Genomic DNA, 22,335 nt, shown 5'->3' with positions numbered 1-22,335 from the left:
AATCAACATCTACTTAGTTTTATCAAGAAAGAAGCCCCACTGATACACAAGATCCTTAGAAGAGAAATCTCTAGTCTTGACACTACTACGAATCTCTGTCAAAATCATAATCGCAACACATGGTATAATTTATTAAGAACCTCAGAGTATCTATCAGCATTTATGCTGTAATACAAAAGTTGAACAACGAACCCTTGCTACACCATACATGTAAATATGTTCTCTGTTGAGCTGCAGAAAATACTCTCGCCTTCAAACTAACTTTTACATATATTACACTCTGTTTTACAGCTAAAATCTTTGAAACCCTAATTCTGTGTGTACACTAGACAACGCTGCCGTCTCCTGCGATTTGAAACATAAAGAATACAACACAAGCACCTTATTTTGTGCAAGGTGGCTGACATTCTGCCGGCCTTTCTAAGTTCTGACTGACTGATGATGAAGCCTGCCAAATAAGAATGGCAGTCCTGCGACAAGATGCTGTAACTTGCAAAAATCAGTCAGCCAAAATCATATATAAGCAAGTGAGTTCCGGTCAAGGTCAGGCTGCGGGCGACCACGTGTAGGAGTTGGCGGTCTTTGAATGTTGAGCTCCTGCAAGGAAACAAACACACCATGTATAGTTTTGAGAGGAGTGAAATTTATCCAACGACGATATCAAGGTCCAACATCGAAGTTTATATATCTTACCTGCATCCACATGTCATCTATAACACGTTCTGGAGATGTCTCAGGTGACTGAAGGGGAGGTGGCAAGGGATGAATTAATTTTGGAACCACAACCAATCCCCTGCCGACTACCAATATAGCTCCAGCATTGTTTGCCGTCCCTGGATGCATATATCATCATTAAATTAGGCTGCACGAGCTAGCACAGCAAAAGGAGAAAAGCCAGGTGATTTTGCTTACCACAGTAGTTGGTTGCAGAAAAAAGAGTAATCAATTGCCCCTGAGCAAACCGCTCAAAACCATCCATTACACACTCATGAGCCCTTATAATGAGCTGTAATTTGTTTCTCTTGCAAAAGTCTGAGACTCGGTCAGGCTGCAAAGGGTACAGACTCCAATGAATAAGCAATTTAAAATACAGAAATGACTATCATCATAAATAAAAGCTCGTGGATAAAACATGTATTAGCGGTCAATTGACAAGGTAATTGAAATTCCCAAATATTGAAACCAATTAAATAAATACAGGCATTCACAAATTGCCAAAAAAACATTATAGAAGCTGAAAAATCTGATCAAGGGCACGCGGGATGCGTCTCAAGATTTCATTGGCTCGGCTGTTTTGTGGAATCCATGGCCCTGCCAATGGAATCTTGAGATGCAGCCCGTCTAGCGCACAACGATAAGCACCAGATCAGGACTCTAGAAGCTGATGAAAACTAAACTTTACCTATAATGGCCACGAAAATAAAATAAAATTCAATCGTAGGCAGCTCATTCAATGGTTTATTTATATGACACCATTCAAAAAGGTAGTTCCAAAGAATAGACAGCCTCGAACACTTGTAAAGTTTCATTTTATACACGTTAATATTTGGCGTGTGGAAGTCTGCACGCTACAAAATCCACCCTTTATGCTAATACAGCTTCAAGTGGTATCCCGAAAATTTTATAAACGTACAAACTTTGACGAACAAAAGGATATATTGAGTTTGTATACACTGAAGAACCTCCCTTACCCCAAAAGTGACCAGACCAGGCCCTCTTGCATTTGGTCTTAAACCTTCTATGCTGTCATTTTCTGTAGGATCAGACCTATATAAAAGAAATAAAGATTTTAAGTGAAAAAAGAATAATGTAAAGAACCATTGACCTTAAAATGGTAGAGATATTTAAAACAAACCACAGAAGGTCCATCAGAATTATAGATCCAGCATCCATGGTTATGGGCCTTTCAAGCTTCTCTATCTGCTCCACTGAATGTATTGATCTCCCTATGCCACCATGCATACAGATGATTTTCTTTTCAATAAGCGCAGCAAGAGGAAGACAGTTGAAGAGTTGGTTGAACCGTGTCCATGCCCATATTCCATCATTCTCCCCCTGTAAATAAAATTTTCATTAGTACATTCTGACTTTCACAGGATGAAGCAGCAAAATTAACATAAGAATATTCGTCCAAACCATTCTCTCAATGCATTCAAGGCGAAAACCAAATAGCGCATTTATATCAGCAGCCTCATGGTTTCCACGTATAAGGTGAACATTCTCAGGGTACTCAATCTGCAAAAATCACAACAAAACAAACAAGATAGTCACATTTGAAATTATTCAGAATTATACTCCATACCAACTTGAGGTGACTCAAGGCAGAAGCTTGCCTTAAGAGCAAGGAGCAAAGTAATGGTTTCCAAGCTGTGCTGCCCTCTATCAACATAATCTCCCAAAAATAAATAGTCGATATAACTGAAACAAAAAATATTCTGGCTGGTGAGACAACCCACAGAATGATTATTGTAAGAGGTCTTGATGTCAACTTACGTAATGTCTCCTGCAGTGGAAGGAAATCCATATTCATCAAATAGCCGCATTAAGTCACCAAACTGTCCGTGAAGATCACCAAAGACCTTAACAGGAGCTCTCAACTGAAGAACTGTGGGTTCCTGCATAAAAATCTGCTCAGCTGCATAGCAAAGCTCACCAACTTCATATGAATCCAAGAAAAACCTCCTATTAGCTGGAGCTTTCCAGTTTCGAGGCCTAAGCAATGTAGAAATAATCTGCAAGAAGACGTGATAGAAAATTAATTACCCAGTAAAACTACGGTAGTTATGTTAATTGTCAGAAAACATGCAAGAAAATATGATAGTAATTGCCATAGTAATGGTAGTCATAATCGAAAGCAGAACATATGACAGTAAATTACACAGTAGAACTATCAGAAAACATACATAGTTTTAGTTGTACAAAACATAATAGTAAATTATCCAGTATAACAATACGAAAAACGGATAAAATTGGTAACACTTGCCTTTTTATGTAAGCCCTGGGGAGATCTTTGCCTGGTGAACTTTTTGGTTGGATATGATAGCTCATTATTCAAGGGAATCATTCGTCTGCTCTCATTTTCAAACTGATCCAACGATAACTGCCGTACCATCCCACCCAGGTTCCCTACAGCCTCTTTAGCAACCACAACCTGTGACAACAAAACATTGTGATACTGCAGTCTGGCAGCTAATAGAACTATCACGACACATGATGTTGATGCAAAGGACATACAGCTCTAGGATGAAGGCGAACATCTGCCTCAGTGTCACTACCATCTGAAGTTGCTTCTGCAACTTGTGAGTTATCATCAGATACAGACGTTTCTTCAGGAGGAACAGCAGATGCTGCCTGTGCAGCTTGCCAGACAGCATTAGCTGCTTCTGCTTCAGCAGCAGAAGCCTCCCTAAGTTTCTCCATAGAATTTTTGTCCATGCTGCCAAAAATGATTACCGACATATGGAACAAAGCTGAATCAGATATCCTGGTTGAGGTTGAGAGAGAGAGAGAGAGAGAGAGAGAGTCATGAAATAAAACCTCAGGCTCCCAAATGAAGGACTATGCAGTCCATCTGGAGTTGGTGTAGTCACATAACCTAAATTAGTTTGATTGACTTTGGAACCCGTATGGGTTGGAGCTCTTTCAGATGTTAATAGAGGAGAATTAACGTCAGACTGAAATGGAGAATTTTCTGCAACCAAAAAGTCATCTAGCAGAATATCTGCACAGAATGCTGCTACTACGTCATGAAACAAGATAAAAGGATAATACTGATAAAATGGCACTAAAGACTGACCAAGTAACCACAATAGAACAGAAAATCAAAAGAGACTCATCATGGAAGTTCCAATATGCCAATATTGGTGATGAAAAGAAATTTGATCAAGATTTTGTGAATCTTTTTCTCATTCAAGCTCCTTCAGACCACTAAAGAGTCCATGCTGATAAGCACACATTTCTGCTTTCCTTTTATGATTCAGAATCAAAAAATTGTAATTTACTTCACCATCTTAAAGCAGAAAGGCTCTTCCCATGTTGAAAGAAAGTGATACAATCCTCCATTGACTTAAACTTTTATTACATGTGTACATGTGTAGGGATCTTTAACTCAAATTTTTTTAATTAAAATTGTAACAAAAATTCTCGTCCATTGATGTTATGCAATCTAATGATAAAGGTTCAATTCATAAAGTAGTATTTAATACTGCCAACTCATCCACTCTCCTTACTGTTGGATACGATGAAATCAATGAACAAGAATTACTGACATAATTTTAAGTGAAAAATTAAAACTAAGAGCATGTACATGTGTGTGTGTGACAATTCAAAGCATGCTGAACTCACAGGTCACATTCGCAGCAGTCAAAGATCCAAAAAATTTCTGCATCAAGTTTATACTAATTCATCTATTTCTTTCAGAAATATCTAGAGATATAGTACTTACTCGAGAGAAAATATTGAACTTTAAGCTACATAATAAGAGGGGTAACAATAACCAAAAGTTCAAGCATAAAACCTATCTATACTTTGGTGGAAATTACTTGAAAATTAACATAAGTATGTTTATTATTGCAATAGCAGCTGTTGCTCCACAAAATCTAAGTACAGTACACAGTCCATGTGAATTAAGATTTCAAATTATGTTTTAAGCCTTTCAGTTTCCAATATAGTTTTTATGACCTTTACCTCCTTTGAGACCACCGTAAATATATATGCGAACACCAATAGATGCCGATGCATGACGACACCGACGCATAAGTTCCAAAGAAGGATCATGTTCGCCATGACCCTTACTTGTACGTGAGGAAGTCACAAGTCCATTTCTGTCCAACCAAACTCCGGCAGCCGTGTCCAACACTAACAAAACACATATAACATTTAAAGAAGAGAAAAAAGATCATGTTGCAGTTACATTCCATGATGACAGATGAGGAAAAGCAAGAGATTACCAGCAACAGCAGCTTCGCCTTCTATTGCACGTCCGCCTCTTAAAGCACCTCCAGTAACATGCAATCGTGCACCAACAAAAACCTAATCACAAGCAATATCAGGTTTTAATGATAGAAAAAGGATCAAAAGGAAGACCTAAATCAATATGATGACAGAAACATGCTAATAAAGCTACTATCTTCGCAAACTTATTGACTGCTTCCAGAAAATACTGCACTGCATGAGGAATTTTACCCTAAATTTGTCACTAACGATTAGTATATCCTTAACTTACTGCAGCATGTTGATATCTTGGTGAAGGAGCCACACCAGGTGCTAAAGTCCACTCCCATTGACCATTCCTGTGCATGAGCAGCCCATAAGCATCTGCCAGTGGCTGTGGAAGAACATATACAATTAATGAACATAAAAGAAAGCATCTCAATGTAATGAAAATTGCAATGCATGATAGAAAGATTGCCTATCCGTGCTAGAATTCTGACTCTTCGATATCAGTATGCAGGTGATAACCATATAATACCACTGTTTCATTTGATTGTATCAACCTACAGACATGTTTTCTGTGGATGTAAATGTTATGTTTTTCTTTCAATGAGGCCAGCATGATTCATTACAAAATTTGAGCCATAATTAGAGTTATTTTAGGAAGGATATAAGTGGACTTTTAATATTGTGTTTCCCTATATATAGAGCCATACTATTCAGTTTCTTTGTGAAAATGGAAAACCTATTTTCTTTTTCCTGCAACCCTGGCTAACAGAGATAATCACAGAAATAGCAATTGGCTGCTTTATTTGTCCATGAAAATAAATCCACCATACCGCACCAGAGGCATCCCTCCCACCGCAAAGCAAGAACATGCCATCTGAGCGAGCACTAGCTGTAGCATACCTGCAACGAAATGTCGTAAGATCTATAATGAAGATTGTTGAAAATCTAAAGGAATCATAATTCTTGAATGTTATTTTCACACTTACATTCTAGCAGAGGGTCTATCACCTTCTGGATTCAACCTTTGCCATACGTATGGTTTCTGAGCAGTATCCAAAGCCCAAGCATCAGACAGTACTCTTTTCCCTGTAGTCAACGAATTATCAAATGCACAACCATGGGGACAACTGATCAACAAAAATATTTCAGGCTAGATTACATCAATTCTTTGTCAGAAGCACATACAGAGGTCAACAAGAATAAGACAATGAGGCACCCACTTTAACGATACATAATAAATTCTCAGAAAAGATACGGGACAGAATTTTGCCCTTAAGTCCAACAAAGCTAACTGCCTAACTCTACAAAATTCTCAAATGAAAACTACTACAGATGCCCAATAAAACCTCTGGATGCTACCAGCCTTGTCTAATAAAGAAAAAAAGGAAGGAGGAGGAGGAGGAGGAGGAGGTAAACCTTTTAGGAATAATAAAGTTTCACAAGATTTTCTCCTTACAACACATTATTAATGACAGCCTCAAGCAACATGACGACTAAAATTAACTAAAGCAATTAAATTTTTTTAAAAAAAAGTGACAGGCAAAATGTCTTACCATCATTGCCGCTGACAGAGACAAGATATCTCTGACTGACCAAATCCATTACATGGCCATAGCGAGGCCCTGGACCCTGTCCTTGTACCACCACTCTAGACTCACATAAACCAAAAAATTAAAAAAAAAAAATCAGCAACCAGATCACAATTTAACGAACCCCAAAAACATAATAAAGTGAAAATAACTGCAAAAAAACTCACCTGTGCCACTTGAATTTGTCATTGGTCAAGTCAAGCACATAAAGATCATCAGTTGAATGCCCAGCAGGACCTATGCCACCCTAACCATGTACACCACCAATCATCCACAAAACCATCTTAAAGCATCGTCATAGAACAATCTTGCAACTATCACAAACAAAAATTTCCATTGATTACCTGAAAAACCACCATGGTACCAACAGCAGCAGCTGCGTGTGCAGCCCTAGGAGATGGTGGCTCACCAGCAGGTCTAATTCTGCACACACCAGCTGAAATGTAAATCAGAATGCAACTGAATACCAAAAATTCAAACTTAGAGCAGTAAATGCCCACAAACCTGGTCCATTTTCTAGTGAGAACATCATACAAATGTACTGAATTCGTCACTCCAGCCAGCCCTAAAACAAAAATTAACAAAGTTCTTTTTTCAGTACGAATACACGAGAGTGCAGGTGTAGGGGTGTGTGTGTGTGTGTACAACTGAAATCAAAGACAAAGAGAATTAAGGGAATGTAACTGATGCCGGGAGCAGATGACGTGGCACCGCCCTCAATAGCGGTGGCACCTCCAAAGAGGATGAGACGAGGACCGGTGGTCTTGGTGGCGGCAACGGCAGTGAGAGTGTGACCGCATCGTGGACCAGGCGCATCCTCATCCGTGTCCCAATACGTCTCCAAGGTCCGATAAGACGGAGCAGGGTGAAGCCACGGCTTCGCGTTCATGGAGTCACTGAAATTCAATTCAAATATATATAACAAATCAACGATCTTCAAAATTAAACCCTAAAAATCGGAATCCTGGACAACGAACTAATGCTAGTGGTGGCGGCGCTGGTGGTGGGCCCGGACAAAGTCTCCGGACCCTCAAGATATATATATTTCCTTTTTTTTCCCCTATAAATTCTTTTAATTTATAAATTCAATCAAATTTTTAAATTTAAATTCAGATAATTCGAAAGGTCTATGGTTAATGGTATTGCTATTGCAGTAGCAGTGGTGGGAGGGAAGGGCAATTCAGGGAAGTTGATAAGTATATAACTGTAGAATGAGATAAATGTCAAACTGTACTGCACCTAATGATGCCTTCTTTGGATCGGCGGCACTCACGGCTACTTCTTTTTTCCGCTGCGTGTGTCAAAGGGCATTTTCGATAAAAGGCGAAAAATAAAAATAATAAAATAAAAAGGTGGTGTTTTTTTAACTTTGGTTCATCATTTTTGAGGTTTTTACACGTGCTGAAACTTTCTTTTTAACCAAGTATATTTCTGTAGATGGCTATGTTGTTGTTCGTTATGCGGCTCTCGCTACGACTGGGGTTGATGTTTAGGTATCTAAATGTAGGCGATGGGAATCTATCCTCAAAAAAGGTCAAGAAGTGCACGGGCGAGTTACTTGTAAAGTTGAGGCAAATAGATTATCGTCCGTGGCCCAGCCGCGGGCGTGGGTTTCTAATAAAGTTAGTTAATTTTTTTCTTCGTTCAATTATTAATTTCCCTTATTTCGAATGGGGGCAATGCTAATTAACATATTTAGCATTGAGACAACCAACAAAGTGTTGGCACGGTAATGGAGTCCCTTTAAGTGATTTAATTGGGTTTGTTTTTCAATTCGAGTCGTAGGTGGAAAAATCGCTTTTATTGGGAGATGTCATTACTGAATAAACATGCACAATTTTTCCTTCTTTATTGCGATTAACATAAGAGTTGTTTTTAAATAATAAATCTGAGTGATTAATTTATAAGCAATTGTATTTAATTGACTATTTGTGTTTAAAATTTTAGAGGATGTTTGAATTCTGAAGGTGTTATGGACTAAAACAATATTTGAGCTTGCCCATCTCATTCACAATTGAAAATGGAAAAGAAATCACCAATGCCTGACGCCCACTTATTATGCTGATGCTATTCAATAATCCGAATACAGCGCAGATGGGACACGCATTTGCGAATTGCGATTAGTTTACGTTGTTGACAGAAAGGTCGATTAGCTTTCTTCTTCCAAAGTGCTCCATTTGGGGGCCGTTTCTAAGAAGCTTCGTCAGCTGTGCTGACTCGGCATTCAAAACCAATAAAGTGAACACAGCAGACCAACGCCTAATCAATTCATTGGAACCGAGTAAATCAGTAGTTGAGACCCGGACTCAATACGGAATAATGAGCCCATAAATTAGTAGCCCCATACGCACTCACCAAACAACAACATTTAAATACGGATTAGGAGAAATGGATGTGCCGCTCTAAGAAAGCAGGCCCAATAGAACATGCACATCTTTAATCTTAGGATTATAGCTTCTAACAGCTCTTGATAATCCTTCTAGTACTCGTTTGAACTTTATTATTAAAATACCTCATTTTAATTGGTGAAAAACAAATCCATATATTAAAATTAACCGAATTTCTATAAATTTTCACTCAAAAAAATTTTCTTTTAAAGTTTTTATTTATAAAATGCAAACAAATCTTAAATTAATTTTTTTATTACATAATTTCTATCTCCACAACTCTAAAATTTTAAATTTTTTTATAAAAAAAATTGAATATTTCTCATAACATGGAGTGTGAAACAAAGCCATGCTTGAATTGAAATTGAGATATTGATGCAAGTTTTTCTTATTTGAACAAGTCAATTTGTTAAAAAAAAAAAACTTTTTTAAGTATTTAATTGAAAATTCATGGGAGTATAAGGCCCAGTTTGGTAATTTTATAGGTCTTAAAATAATTATTGTTAACTTTGCTGTAGAAACAATCATTTGTTAAGATAATAAGTTAAATATTTAGTAAAATTTATTTTGATAATAAGTTAAATAATTGTTTTAAAAGCAATTATATGTACTTGTTAAATCTTACTATTAAGCTACTATAAGTATGTAAATAATTGAATTTGATATAATGATATTTACACATTTTTAAACATGCATATGAACTAGTTTTTATTGTGTATATATAATAATCGATAACTAAAATAAACATTTATATCATTAATTTATTTTTATTTTGTTCTCTTAATATAATTAGCAATACTGGCAATAATCTCTTAAAAGGTGATGATTTTGTTGGTAAGTAATAGGGACAATATTGGATTTTTATAGTATATAAAATTGATTCTCAAAATCAAATTTTAGAGAGTTACTCTTTTCATTCTTTTCAAATTTTACTGTAAAATTGGGTGATTTTGCCAAAAGTAATTTCTAGAAAAAATTTAACAATATTAAAACTAGCTTTTAGTTTTTAAAAATCACTTTTGAGCTTCCCAAAAATAATCCTAAATGGACCCTAAATAGTTTGTTAAAAAAAATAAAATTGATTTGAGTATTTCATTAAATTCCCATTCAAAATAACAAATGAATTAATTTGTAGGTAATTTCAATTGAAAAAGGAGTTTTAAGAGGAATTTCTAACAGTTCGGTTTCAGTAAACTTATAAGACAGACAAAAATTCGAATCATAAGATAGATCGTTAAATTTCAGGGTAAACTCCCATCATCTTCTTGGCTTCTCCAGAGCTCGAAAAATCTCATTACTGAGAAAAATCTGTTGTGGCTGCTTTTTACGATCTTGTTCAGCATATTGTTTCAGGACTCCCCATCTGAAAACTTTCCTGGGAGGGCGAACCGAGATATTGGTCTAAAATGATAAAAGCTGAACTCTCTAATGTATTTCACTAAATAATAAAAGATCAAACAAACAATTTGGAGAAGAACTTTTAAACAGATTCAACCGTGCCTCTGTATAATTCATTTGAAGCTAATTTAAATGAATGACATACCTCTCTGATGATGACAGCAATCAGCCATGACACTCCAGAATCAAAAGTTTTGCAGAGTAGGCTGTTGGAACTCTGCAGTACAAAACTGAATCATATAATTCACGTCACCATATATGAGAATCCAAGAGAGAGAGAAAGAGGGGTCGTGGAAGGAGCAAATGCGGAGGAAGCCTCAGTCTCATATGAACAGGAATGGCCCAAGACACAACATGTCGCCATATGCAGTTTCATTGCTGAGTCCGGAATACCTGATCTTGATACCAAGTCCAACTATTGAGGGCAAATTCATCGTATTATCAATTATCCCACTCAGCTTCAACAGCTTTGCCAAGAGCATCAAGCTGCAGTTATAATGACAGATGGAATCCTAGTCAATTTTCGAATATGGCTACAGAAACAGACCCACATATCAGTTATCTAATAATTGATCAAAGTGAAGATCATAAAAAATGAACACACCCAGAGCAACTTTGGAACTCTTGTTTATACTCCAGACGGCATCAACAGATCACTGTTCAATTATAGCAAATAATGATAGTTCAATTATAATAACAAAGTTTTCGTACGTCGCAGCATTCAGTAATTTTGCGGGCATATAAGTATATTGCTGCAAAACATAAAACATATTTTAATACACTTAAATTGTAAATTTTGTATCAGATAAAATATTGTGAATAACACACCCTCTGAAACCTCCAACGACGGGCATGGCACTATCAATTTTGAGAATATAAAAGAAAAAAGATAAGACAATTTTCTTGATAAGTTAACTGAAATGCCTGAAGAAATCTAGTTTGAAGGAGGTTTATGTGGTTGATCAGTTGCTCCGACTGGAAAGAATCAGGCTACAAATCCATAGAGTATAAATCAAAATGCAATAATGCAAGAATTAGCGAAGAACTCACAAGAAAAGAATCCCTTGATACACAAGGATAGTTGAAAAATGACTCAAAAAACATCAGGACTAGGCTACTATCCATAGAGTATAAATTACAACAACCAAGAGAGACTGGCTTTTATTGCTCAAATGATAACGAGATAGCAAAAAAAGTGCATCAAAACAGACCTATTGTGAATGCTCGACGGCCTAAATGTAATAGCATTTGAAGCTGAAATTTTTCAAAGGGAACCAAATAAGTCTTAACAAAGTAAAAAGCAATAATCCAAAATTTGGAGATGCAGGGGATCGAACCCTGTACCTCTCGCATGCAAAGCGAGCGCTCTACCATTTGAGCTACATCCCCAGGTGGTTTTATTTGGTATAATAAGATAATTAACCAGAACTTAATTCGATAAAAAATAACAGGCCCAAACAGAGTACACTCCCTCCTAAACCCGACCCAAATGTGATTAACGGGCCGAATCGCAAGACACTGCAGTCTCACATTCAGTCATTCCCTGCGCTTGCTGGGAGAGTTGCAAGTCTAGATAAGTGGCAGTCTGGCATAGCTGTTGATAGGCAAGCCTGGCAAATTTTAAGTAACCTCCCAACACTATTAGCACCTATAGTTGGGTGGAGCAGATGAAATTTGAGAGTGCCAACAGTAACCCTGCTAATCAGCTACCAGAAAACCATGCCAGAGCTGACAAGGTATACTTTTTGCAAATATCAAAACATTTAGTAATTTGAGACACCAATGGCTCTGGGCACCATTTATAAACCCTAGGCAGCTGTGTTAACTCAAATATCCAGCTACCAGCCCAACAGAAGTAGTGCAAGTTATCATCAACATTTTCCCCAGTTCAAAACTTGGAATCATTCCACGGTGCACACAACCAATACCACAAAACACGTGAGTAATGCAAACCAACTTCATTGTTGCTAACTTTAAACCCCCACACAATGAGATGGGACATCAAAAAATTATTGTTTCACTATATTCGGCCGGAACCCAAATCCCAGTTTACACGGAGATAAAAGGATCACAAATAAAGAAAAAAATTGCGTAAATCAATCAATCCTGCATTTTTTTTTTTTTTAAGTATTCAAATTCAACAAGCAGAGAAGTTTCAGCACTAAAATTCTTGCGAAGCAGATCCAATATCCTCCCTTCCTTTGCCCATTTTCCTTGGCAACAGGTTCTGATGAATGTTTGGCAGAACTCCTCCATTTGCAATAGTAACTGTGCCCAAAAGCTTGCTTAATTCTTCATCATTCCTCACAGCTAGTTGAATGTGCCTTGGAACGATACGGTTCTTTTTGTTATCCCTTGCAGCATTGCCAGCAAGCTCCAAAACCTGTATATTAATTTAATGTATACAACAACATGAGAAAGAATCAAAACATATAAACGGGTACTAAATATATTAGTTTTAAAAAAAATTTCAAAATCTCTTCCATTTTCTAACATTTTCTCTAAAACCAAAATGTTTCTGAAACAACAACAAATACCATTGACACCAAAAGACAGAGTAGAGAATCACATTGTAAAATCAAATGTCCAAAATACAGAGCTTTAATGCTGTTCCTCCATGCTCTACTTAAAAAGAAACAAATATAGATCCAATATTTCACTCGTAATTAGTTAATTGGTCCCATCAATTTCCCAAATGCAAAAGTTAATAAAACCCTAACATTGAAAAATGATATTCAACATTTCTTGTCAGCAGAAGAATCGACCAAACAGAGATTGAATCAAATGAAATGATAGACAAAATGACCTCAGCAGCAAGGTATTCAAGAACAGCCGATAGGTAGACGGGGGCGCCGGCACCCACGCGATCGGCGTACTTTCCGGCTTTGAGGAAGCGAGCAATACGGCCGACGGGGAACTGAAGGCCAGCCTTGTGAGATCTGGAAATTGATTTGGTCGACTTGGGCTTGCCTCTGCCGCCCTTCGTTGATCCTGCGGAGCTCATCGATTGACAAAATAATGCAAATGCTCTCTTGCTTGCGCTTTCTGGTGAAGCTCTGAAATTGAATTGAAGGGAAGGAGAGCCCTGTTTATTTATGTAGGGAGGCGACGTGCGTGGTTTGTTCTCGCTGGCTCGGAAGGTAACCCTCGGATTGCCAGCTTGGAAAACCACTTTTTTATTTTATTTTCTTGATGACATTTTTCTAGCTGCGTGCTTTACCAGTAGAATTCCGATCCTCTCTTTACTTTTGTTTTTTTTGTTTTTCAAATTTAGTCAAAATATTAATTTAATTATAAATAAAGTGAAAAATTAATTTAACTGCTAACATTAAAATTCAAAATTAAAAGAAAGATTCTTACCCTAGAAATTGGATGTTTTCGATAAAGTCTCTAATGTTTTAAATAATTTTGTGAAAACACTACATATCCCATTTTTCTCACATGTCCCGTCACTTTTCTCTCGTCTTTCTTCTGCAATCAGCCAATCTCCTTCAAAAATTTACATTTTAAATATTTTATAGCAAAGAACCCAACATATTTCTACTATCAAAATTTTGCAATCTTTAATTTAATAAAATAAATTCCTTTTCCCAAAAAAAAATTAATTCAACAAAATTTAGACAAAATTAAGGATCCAGCTACGATACCACTGGTTCTGTCTTTTGTGCCGGCAGTGTTGTAAAATTTCATTAAACCCCTTTCATTCATTTTTATTTAAATTTTACCTCATAAATATTAAATTAATTTCTATTGCATCCATATAAACATTATAATTAGCACATTATACTATTTACTATTTATACATTTTTCTTCTATATTGCACCTTTATCACAATACTCCCTCTCTTTATCACAAATACCGGCAAACTCGACCCGAATTTCGTTTCCATTTCCGTCCATGCCACCGACCAAGGTTGGCACCGATTGGAAGATCGTGCGACGACGATCATCTCCATGCCATCCTTGTCGCAAAAATAACCGGGTCAACCCGACCCGAGTTTTGTTTCCGTTTCTGGCTACTCCACCAGCCAAGGTTGGTACCGATTAGAAGCTTGTACGACATCAATCATCTTCATGTCATCCTTGTCACTGTAAAGCATTCGGAAAACTGTCGATCAAAGCCGTGAAAAATCATAGAATCCCCGCTTCAATTCACCGCAGTTTCTCCGATTTCCGATGACGCCACCACTTGGGTTTTGTTCTCCACAGTTCTCTCTATCTTTTCTGACCAACCACAGCCACTGGAAAAGCTGATTTGCCATTGATCGGCCGTTAAAAGATTCACAAATTTGAGAGAAATAAACTTAATATTTGTGAAATAAAGTTCAAATAAAAATAAGTGAAAGGGCTTCATAAAATTTTACACAGAAAAGACAAAAATAGTGGCATGGTGCCACCATTGCACGATAGGTGAGTCCCAAAATTAAACATTCTGATCTTGCCACCCTCCAATAAGAAAATTTAGATACAAAGTCACACAAAGTGAATCAATAAAAAAAAATTGATTAATTTTAAAATGTCAAATATTATTTTGCTTAACCATTCAAAAAAAACTTGTGTTTAAATTGAGTGCCACCCGTCCGATGTGCAGTTATGGAATTGTTTCCCAAAATAATAGTATCAAAGTAACACTATTAAATTAGCCGTAAGCAGTGGGATAATCCTTTGCGGCTTCACAATCATTTAGTCGAAAGCAAATATTAAGAATTAAGGAATGACCTTGTAATCTGAGAAACAGAACTAAATCAGAGACAACATCAAAATTACAACCAGCCCCATCAAATGATAACTATTACACAAGAGAAATGAAAAAACTATTCTTTGCAGCAAACTATGGATTCATTTGAAAATATTGTTCCTACCAATTACAAATATCATCAGCGAAGAAACCCAGGATTTTTACTCAATTATCCAAAATGAGATTTACACATATGAAAGTGAAAACCCAAATTCACTACATACTTATAAACATAACCCGAAATCGAAGATTCCAGATCCCTAATTAAACCCCTAAAACTCCTGAGACACGGATCCAATTTCGCCCTTCCGTGCTGCAGCTTTCTTCGGCAGCAAGTTCTGATGAATGTTAGGCAACACACCACCATTAGCGATAGTCACAGAGCCAAGCAGTTTGCTAAACTCCTCGTCGTTTTTCACAGCCAACTGAATGTGCCTTGGAATGATTCTGTTCTTCTTGTTGTCCCTCGCCGCGTTCCCAGCCAACTCCAAAACCTATCAAATTCAAAAAAATTACGAAAAAAAATTAATAAGTAGTAAACGCCAGTTTATAATTTCATACAAGAGAGAAAAAAAATATGAACGAACCTCAGCAGCAAGGTATTCAAGGACGGCGGAAAGATAGACGGGAGAGCCGGATCCGACGCGCTGGGCGTATCGGCCTTTCTTGAGGAAGCGAGCGACACGGCCAACCGGGAACTGGAGACCGGCCTTGTGGGATCTGGACACCGGTTTCGTGTCCTTGGACCTGCCCCGCCCACCCTTGGTTGCTGCAGCTTCTGAACTCATGGTTGAGAAATGGGTTTTTCTTTTGAGGAAGATTGAGAGTTTTGAATAAATTCGAAGCGGTTTGCGATGAGAACGTGGCTGGGTTGTTTTTGGTTCATATAGAGATGAGGGATGCGTTTTGATTGGTTGTTTGAGACGTTCGCGGATCAATGACGTGGTTGTAACTCGCGGTTTTGATTTTTCAAGGATTGCCAGCGTGGCACAGCGGGTGCTTTTTATTTAAAAATAAAAGTTTGAGCGGGAAACATAAAAATTTTGCCAATTATAGTACTTTTATTTTCTTTGTACCTTACGATGTCGTTTCTAAAATTTGGAAAAGTCAACTGGTCAAAGTGTTCTGTTTCTTGTTGCGGTGAAAAGGTATCGGAAGATCACTGCTGGCCCAATGGGAAGCAGATACTACTTAGCCCCCGTATTCTCATTTTGCACCCCATCTATCCGTAGTTTTGAATTGTGATGGAGGTTCACACTGTTGGACTTGGACACAGCCTTGATCCGCAGGGTCATCGATTACCCATGGTTTGCCACATTTAAATGCAATTATCCTGTCAATCATCGAAAACAAGAATGTAAATTTCGGATTTCTCTTCCAACAAACTGATAATCTTCAAAATATTTTTTTAAATTATTGTAAATTTTAACTTACTCTCATTTTTATTTAAAAAATAAAAAAATAGGGTGGATTAATGAAATTTCTTTTAATCCTATTCTCAAAAAAAAAAAAAAAAGGTAAGTAGAGGAGTGTTTTTAGGATGTCATTTTAGGGTAACCTTAAACAAGAAGCAAGTTTGAAGAAGCAACTATTTCCTCTTGGTATCTTCTACATAAGCAAGAAGATGTATAATCGAGTGCATCTCACTTTTATCTCTCTAAATATGAAAGGAAAAGGTTCAAGTTCAGTACCTATATATATATATATATATAGAGAGAGAGAGAGAGAGAGCATTTGGTAGTAATATGGGTGATATCAGGCTAAGTAATTTAGGGGTGGGCATTTGGTTCGGTTCAAACTGAACCGAACCGTATTATGACAATTTAGTTCGGTTTGGTTCGGAGCAAAAAAACTAAATGGTTCAGAAATTCTAAACCATTTGGTTTTTTATTTGGTTTGGTTTAATGGTTCACGAAAAAAGTAAAATTAAAATTAAAAAATAGTTCAAAATTTATCCTTTTTATTTTTGTTTGTTAGTCAATACATGATATTATATATGTCATAGCATACACTTTATTTTATTGTTAATACTTTGCTAATGACTCGCTTTGACTTTGAGAGATGATGTAATTATTGTGAATGTGGAAGTTACAGCATGAAAAAGTGTGATTGAGAGAGTACTTTGGCAATGAAAATTTAAAGTTTATTTTCTAATGTGTAGTCGATTTTTAGATTATTGATGAACTGAAAAGTGAAAGTGTCTTTCTTTGCAATTTTTTTACTGTAGAAATACTATTCTAATTCCTATATTCTTACAACTTATTTAATTCAAAAGTTTAGAATTATATTATTTTACGGTTGTTTACATTTTTTTTAATTACAAATCAACACTATTTTTATTTTCCATTTCAATTTGAATACTACCACTTGACTACTTTTAAAAAAGAGGCTAAAAAATCCCTTGTCAAATTTGAACCTATAGCTTTTACCACATCCTTACTCTATTATTAAGTACAATTAAAGGAGTCACTAGACATATAATATAGATCCATGCTTATTAAAGAATCACTAAAAAACTTCTAAATTTTATTTTTAAATGCATATTTACTTAACTATGTAGCAAATAGAAAAGTAAAAAAGAAATTCCCTTAAAAAATACAAATAAGTTAATATTATTTTCATTAATTTTTTTTTCTCCACTAAATTTAACTACTCTCCATTTTATCACTCCAACTATTTTAGTGAAATATTTATCTCTTAATTTTGTGCATGCTCCTGTATGCATACTCAGTCCATTCAGTTGACGAGTATGAAAAAGTACACGTTGTACCGGACCATTTTCAACTTTTTTTAACTGATTAAACATCATGTGACTGTATTACACAGAGATATATACAGCTGCTATGACAACATGTCATTATACTGATATTTACAATTAGATATATACATGAGACTTATATTATTACATTTTTATTCTGTGAAGTACATGCACAGCTAAATACCCCTCACGGATGAGAGATGTCTCTATTCCACTCGCATTTCACAAAGGAAAAAGACATTATAAGTAATCTCCACACAATTATGTTTAATTGAGAGAGATTGAGTTTGTGAAGACTCGAACCATTGCCCTTATAATCATACTTAACTTTAAGAGTAATGGTTCACCACTGGGCCACAAGCCCAAGTAGCGACCATTTTCAACTTAAAACAGAGGTCCTGAGTCCAGACGCCCCTTTAAAATGTTTCAATTTGCCAGAAGCCAAAAGCTAAAAAAAAAATGAAGTAATCACTCGAGCAAAATCTCATTTCATTCATAAGCTGTTAAACTTATTCGATCCCCAAAGTATAAACGAGACGAGAGTAATGGAGGGATTCGTTACATTGTCCAAAAACTATATACAAATTACAAATTGAACTAACACGGTCACCATCTCGATTTTCAACCTCATTCTTTTTCTCGACACAAAGGCTGCTGATGAACAAGCAAAGATGGATGATTCTTAAAACAATCCAAATTCAACGGGACCAATCGCTTTAGGCTCTTCAAATTGGCTCTGGCCCCACGCGCGATCAACACCAACGCAACTTCCACGTGCCCCGCCATAACGGCGCAGTGTAACGGCGTGTACCCAGCGTCGTCAACAACGTCCACCTTCGCCCCATTGTTAAGTAAAATATTCACGCTCTCGATTTTGCCCTTAAACGCCGCTCTATGCAACGCCGTCCATCCATTCTGATCCCTCCCGTTAACGCTAGCCCCTTCCGCAAGGCAACTCTTCATTGCGCGAACGTCGTCCACTCTCGCCGCGCGATGCAGCGCGTCTCCCAGTTGCAGCAAGTCGTACAAATGCGAGTGGCCGTTCTCAACCGCCAGCGCGAAGGCAGTCTTGCCGTCTTTGTTAACGGCGTATTTAACGTAGTTCGGATTATGTAACAAGCATTTGACGGCGTCCAAATGGCCGTTTTCGGCGGCTAGGTGAAGCGGACTTGCCCCGTTTTTATCGAACACATCCGGTTTTCTAGCTCCGGTGAGAGACCCGAAGTACTGAATCACTCGCGCGTGTCCCTTACTCGCGGCAACGTGGATTGGGCTTGTGCCGTTTGAATCAACCGAATTCACATCAATATTTGCAAAAGCTGAAATCAAAGCCTCTATTAAATCCACCCTACCAATCGCCGCTGCCTCGTGCAGCACACGATCATTCGAATCATCGATTTGACATCCAGAAGCGATCAGTACATCAACAACATCGACGTTTCCAGCTTTAACAGCTAAAGAAATCATGGACCGCCCATCAGAATCCTTGTGATTCACATCAGCGCCGTTGTCAATCAAGCTCGTGACCAAGTCTCCATTTCCAGAAACGATGGCGTTTTCTAGTAACGACGAGAGCTGAGAAGCGGAGCAACCAGAAACCGCTTTGTCAAAAAAGGAAGCGAGATCCGGTATATGTGTACGCCGAGAGATGAGGAACTCAGCCACGTGGGGGCCCACAAAGGAGATGGGAAGCGTGGCGTCTCTGAATATGTGGGGCCCGCGCTTTGAGAACAGACGGCGGAGATCTTCGTGGTGGGCTTTGCCGAGGGGAAGCATGGACGATTTGACGACGACGGCGTCGTTGGGATTGGAGAGAGGGGGATGATCGGAGGGCTGAAAGAGTATCAGAGTGTATGATGAAGAGGACAGCGGTGGGATTATGGAGAAAAGTTTATCAAAAGAGAAGAGAGATTGGTCCGTTGTTGTCAAAGAGACAGCAACAGCCATGGTGTGCATCAAATTGGTTAAACGAAACGTTTTGGTGCACTTTTGGCCTCTCTTGAAAGCTATTTCAACTTCTTTTATATCTGCTTCCACTAACCGGTCCATTGTCAGTGTAACCCCCTTTGTTTTCTCTCAACTTGAAGAAGATGAAGAGGGTGTGTAGCAGTTGCTTTTTCTTTTGTTTTTGTTTAATTTGTTTTAATATTGGTATCAAATTATGTTAATTAATAAAATGGATTAACTTAATGTTTAATTGTTGGTTTAGGTTTGGCTGAGAAGGGATGGTAGGGACAGGGACTTTGAAAATGAGAGGATGAAGAACAAGTCAATGATGGCTTGTTTGAATATGGAGCCATACATGTCGCATTTAAGACGAAAAGGTGCTTCCTATTGCCCGTTTGATTTTCTTTAACATCAAACACCACTTTAATTTCCTGACTAATTGTTCTTGTTAACTTTTCATTGTAGCCTTGTAGGGACCATTTTGAACAGATTTTTTATTTCTTTTTCCCCCTAAAATTTAAGACCTATTTTGCTTAATCACCGACACCTAGGTTGGTTGATTATGAGCATGGAGGCTGTTACTTTATGCCTATGTACGACATGATAAATATGTCACACCACATAAGATGAAAACAAATGTGATTATTCTATCAATCTATGACCAGATCTCTGAGAATCATCTTAGATTGTAGTCTACAGTTTGTTGGGTTGAAATTAATGTGTAAGTTTTCAATAATTTGGCATCCACAACAGATAGTCGAGCACAAAATTAACACCATGTACTACTAGATTTGTTTCTTCATCATTATAGAGAGGTAGTACTAAATTAAGGCTATGTAATTAGTTTCTTTTTCCGAATTGCTGAATCTCTAAACTATTGATTTAGCATTTGTTGCAATGAGTGAAGCATCTATCCTAATTCCCAAGTAAGTACTGAATAAATATGACAGCCCCTACAGCCGTGGACTTCGTTTGGTTTTTGATTGAATCAGATATTGTAGAGCCGGTCTATGATGTCCTAGATGCTTTCTCTGAAAACAAATTTCCTTATCATGATGTGATATGTTGAGCCTAGTCTTTTGTCTGCCAAACAACATTTTTTTATTGTAGCATCAATAAGCCTCACTTGATCATTGGAGAATTAATGAGATATTATGTCATTGGGGTGCAAAATGCTATGGGAATCTAAATGCTTAGATTATTCAATCTATTAGACCAGTGATTTCTTGATTATTCACTTATAATGTGTTGTTTAGTTGATTTAAGCTGCTCTTCTGACAATAATAAGACATTTTAGGTGGGTTCCGGGAGCATTCGTGACATCTAATTGATATTAAAATAATTAGCAATGTCTGTGGTTGTAGCCTCAACTGATTATTATAATTCAAATGAGCTCACATTTTCATTTTCATGGTCTATGTCTCATTGTCTGGGATATTTGTAGCCATAAACGACATTTCTCTTGCTTTTTTTCACCCTTTTTTTTGGGTGCCCTTCCCTTCAAGTGAACGTTACTGCTGTTGATTACTTAATTTAAGCATTTCCTTGGCAGTGTATCATGGCTTCATGCTGTTAAAAGTTGTGCCTTGTTGTTTGCCCATTGACGAGAACCTCATCATATTAACTTCTAGTTAGTTGGTCTGGAGTTTAAATTATTCAATTGAAAACAAAAAGCTTGTCTTCTTTAATTCCATTCTATTCCTCGCAATAAATGCATGTTGTTGTTTCTGAAAATGAGAAGCATTTTCAAGAATATCTGTAAGCCATGAGTTGAGATTTGTTTACGCAATTTCATCATAGCCGTTACAGTAAAGAACTGGCCTTGTTATATTGTATTTAGTTGTTTATTTCCATAAGCATAAAGGACGTCTCAAGTTGGAGTAGAGGAGGGCCAAGTCAAGCCTACATCCCATCATATTTTTCAAAACGATGTTATATTTTCCTAGCTACTCCCGAAATCTGTGAAAGAAGAAAGTTACTTACTTGTCTGTGAACCGGCCAAGTGAGTTTTTGAATATTTGTCTTTTCAATTGGCAATAAAAGGATGGGTTTTCACAGACAGAGAACTGGCATCATTGAAGTTATTTCTTTAATGAAATATTGTGATAATAGTCCAGCGACAAAGTCACTTTTAATGGCGGCAAAATCTTATAATACTCACCGGTTGTCCTGGAATTACAAATCACTGAGACAAAACAAAATATAAATTAAGATCAGGGGAGTCACATCTAAAAATTGTTATTTAAACCATTAAATCCTAAAATAAGCCTTTTATTCAGATGAATAAATTATTGTGTTCAGACAAGGAATTTTATGTGTCAACGCTCTTGCAAATACAATGAGATACGGTTAAAAAAATCTTTGCCGTTATAGTGAAGTGATGAATTCCCACCCCCCCCCCCCCCCCCCCCTGACAAAAAAAAATTGTTCCCAAAAAACATCCTTTAAAAACAAAAATACTTTGTTTTCCTGCCCTTTCCTAACTTTTTACTGTTTTTATAAAATAATAATTGGGTTCCCTTGGCCAAAATAAAGTAATCCCCAGTCTGATGGGGGGAGTTTCCATCCTTTTTAACCT

The 22,335-nt window shown here is 37.0% G+C and overlaps 4 protein-coding genes and 1 non-coding gene across 6 annotated transcripts; all 5 read right to left on the bottom strand.

The window, feature by feature from the left end:
- Positions 1 to 72: 72 nt before the first annotated feature.
- On the bottom strand, positions 73 to 8,058 carry LOC18046884 (serine/threonine-protein phosphatase BSL1). 2 transcript variants are annotated; one of them, XM_006444129.2, is made up of 22 exons: positions 7,770 to 8,058; positions 7,215 to 7,426; positions 7,035 to 7,095; positions 6,875 to 6,953; positions 6,698 to 6,777; positions 6,495 to 6,589; positions 5,928 to 6,027; positions 5,772 to 5,841; positions 5,225 to 5,326; positions 4,950 to 5,031; positions 4,687 to 4,857; positions 3,538 to 3,733; positions 3,235 to 3,436; positions 2,984 to 3,151; positions 2,494 to 2,732; positions 2,334 to 2,418; positions 2,137 to 2,235; positions 1,856 to 2,055; positions 1,692 to 1,767; positions 913 to 1,048; positions 694 to 833; positions 73 to 597 (listed from the first exon to the last, which is right to left on the bottom strand). In XM_006444129.2, the coding sequence occupies exons 2-22, from the start codon at positions 7,417 to 7,419 to the stop codon at positions 514 to 516; spliced, it is 2,670 nt and encodes an 889-aa protein (XP_006444192.1). In that variant the 5' UTR covers positions 7,420 to 7,426; positions 7,770 to 8,058; the 3' UTR covers positions 73 to 513. The 2 variants fall into 2 exon arrangements, with proteins under 2 accessions (XP_006444192.1, XP_006444191.1); XM_006444128.2 differs by having other exon boundaries at positions 3,538 to 3,721; positions 7,770 to 8,057.
- A 3,573-nt stretch (positions 8,059 to 11,631) lies between these two features.
- Positions 11,632 to 11,704, bottom strand: TRNAA-UGC. Its single transcript has one exon. It is a non-coding gene; the product is annotated as a tRNA-Ala (tRNA).
- A 554-nt stretch (positions 11,705 to 12,258) lies between these two features.
- LOC18046883 (histone H2AX) lies at positions 12,259 to 13,568 on the bottom strand. Its single transcript, XM_006444127.2, has 2 exons — positions 13,122 to 13,568; positions 12,259 to 12,698 (listed from the first exon to the last, which is right to left on the bottom strand). Exons 1-2 carry the CDS (start codon positions 13,317 to 13,319, stop codon positions 12,477 to 12,479), a joined length of 420 nt encoding a protein of 139 aa, XP_006444190.1. The 5' UTR covers positions 13,320 to 13,568; the 3' UTR covers positions 12,259 to 12,476.
- A 1,431-nt stretch (positions 13,569 to 14,999) lies between these two features.
- Positions 15,000 to 15,895, bottom strand: LOC18049841 (histone H2AX). The gene is made up of 2 exons (XM_006444126.2): positions 15,640 to 15,895; positions 15,000 to 15,546 (listed from the first exon to the last, which is right to left on the bottom strand). The coding sequence occupies exons 1-2, from the start codon at positions 15,838 to 15,840 to the stop codon at positions 15,325 to 15,327; spliced, it is 423 nt and encodes a 140-aa protein (XP_006444189.2). The 5' UTR covers positions 15,841 to 15,895; the 3' UTR covers positions 15,000 to 15,324.
- A 2,387-nt stretch (positions 15,896 to 18,282) lies between these two features.
- LOC18049840 (ankyrin-1) lies at positions 18,283 to 19,909 on the bottom strand. Its single transcript, XM_006444125.2, has one exon. The coding sequence runs from the start codon at positions 19,857 to 19,859 to the stop codon at positions 18,438 to 18,440; it is 1,422 nt and encodes a 473-aa protein (XP_006444188.1). The 5' UTR covers positions 19,860 to 19,909; the 3' UTR covers positions 18,283 to 18,437.
- Positions 19,910 to 22,335: the final 2,426 nt, after the last annotated feature.

Source organism: Citrus clementina, unplaced genomic scaffold, assembly GCF_000493195.1.
Source record: "Citrus clementina cultivar Clemenules unplaced genomic scaffold, Citrus_clementina_v1.0 scaffold_3, whole genome shotgun sequence".
NCBI classification, from domain to species: Eukaryota; Viridiplantae; Streptophyta; class Magnoliopsida; order Sapindales; family Rutaceae; genus Citrus; species Citrus x clementina.
This window is presented reverse-complemented; position numbering and strand designations above follow the sequence as displayed.

Excerpts from the sequence above, each read along its gene's own strand:
- LOC18046883 (XM_006444127.2), bottom strand. The coding sequence starts at position 13,319 with ATGAGCTCCGCAGGATCAACGAAGGGCGGCAGAGGCAAGCCCAAGTCG. Across the intron at positions 12,699-13,121 it reads TTGAATACCTTGCTGCTGAG|GTTTTGGAGCTTGCTGGCAA; the intron begins GTCATTTTGTCT and ends ATTAATATACAG.
- LOC18046884 (XM_006444129.2), bottom strand. The coding sequence starts at position 7,419 with ATGAACGCGAAGCCGTGGCTTCACCCTGCTCCGTCTTATCGGACCTTG. Across the intron at positions 5,327-5,771 it reads GGAGGGATGCCTCTGGTGCG|CCACTGGCAGATGCTTATGG; the intron begins GTATGGTGGATT and ends GTTCTTCCACAG. Across the intron at positions 1,768-1,855 it reads ATTCTGATGGACCTTCTGTG|GTCTGATCCTACAGAAAATG; the intron begins GTTTGTTTTAAA and ends TCTTTTATATAG.
- LOC18049841 (XM_006444126.2), bottom strand. The coding sequence starts at position 15,840 with ATGAGTTCAGAAGCTGCAGCAACCAAGGGTGGGCGGGGCAGGTCCAAG. Across the intron at positions 15,547-15,639 it reads TTGAATACCTTGCTGCTGAG|GTTTTGGAGTTGGCTGGGAA; the intron begins GTTCGTTCATAT and ends TGAATTTGATAG.
- LOC18049840 (XM_006444125.2), bottom strand. The coding sequence starts at position 19,859 with ATGGACCGGTTAGTGGAAGCAGATATAAAAGAAGTTGAAATAGCTTTC.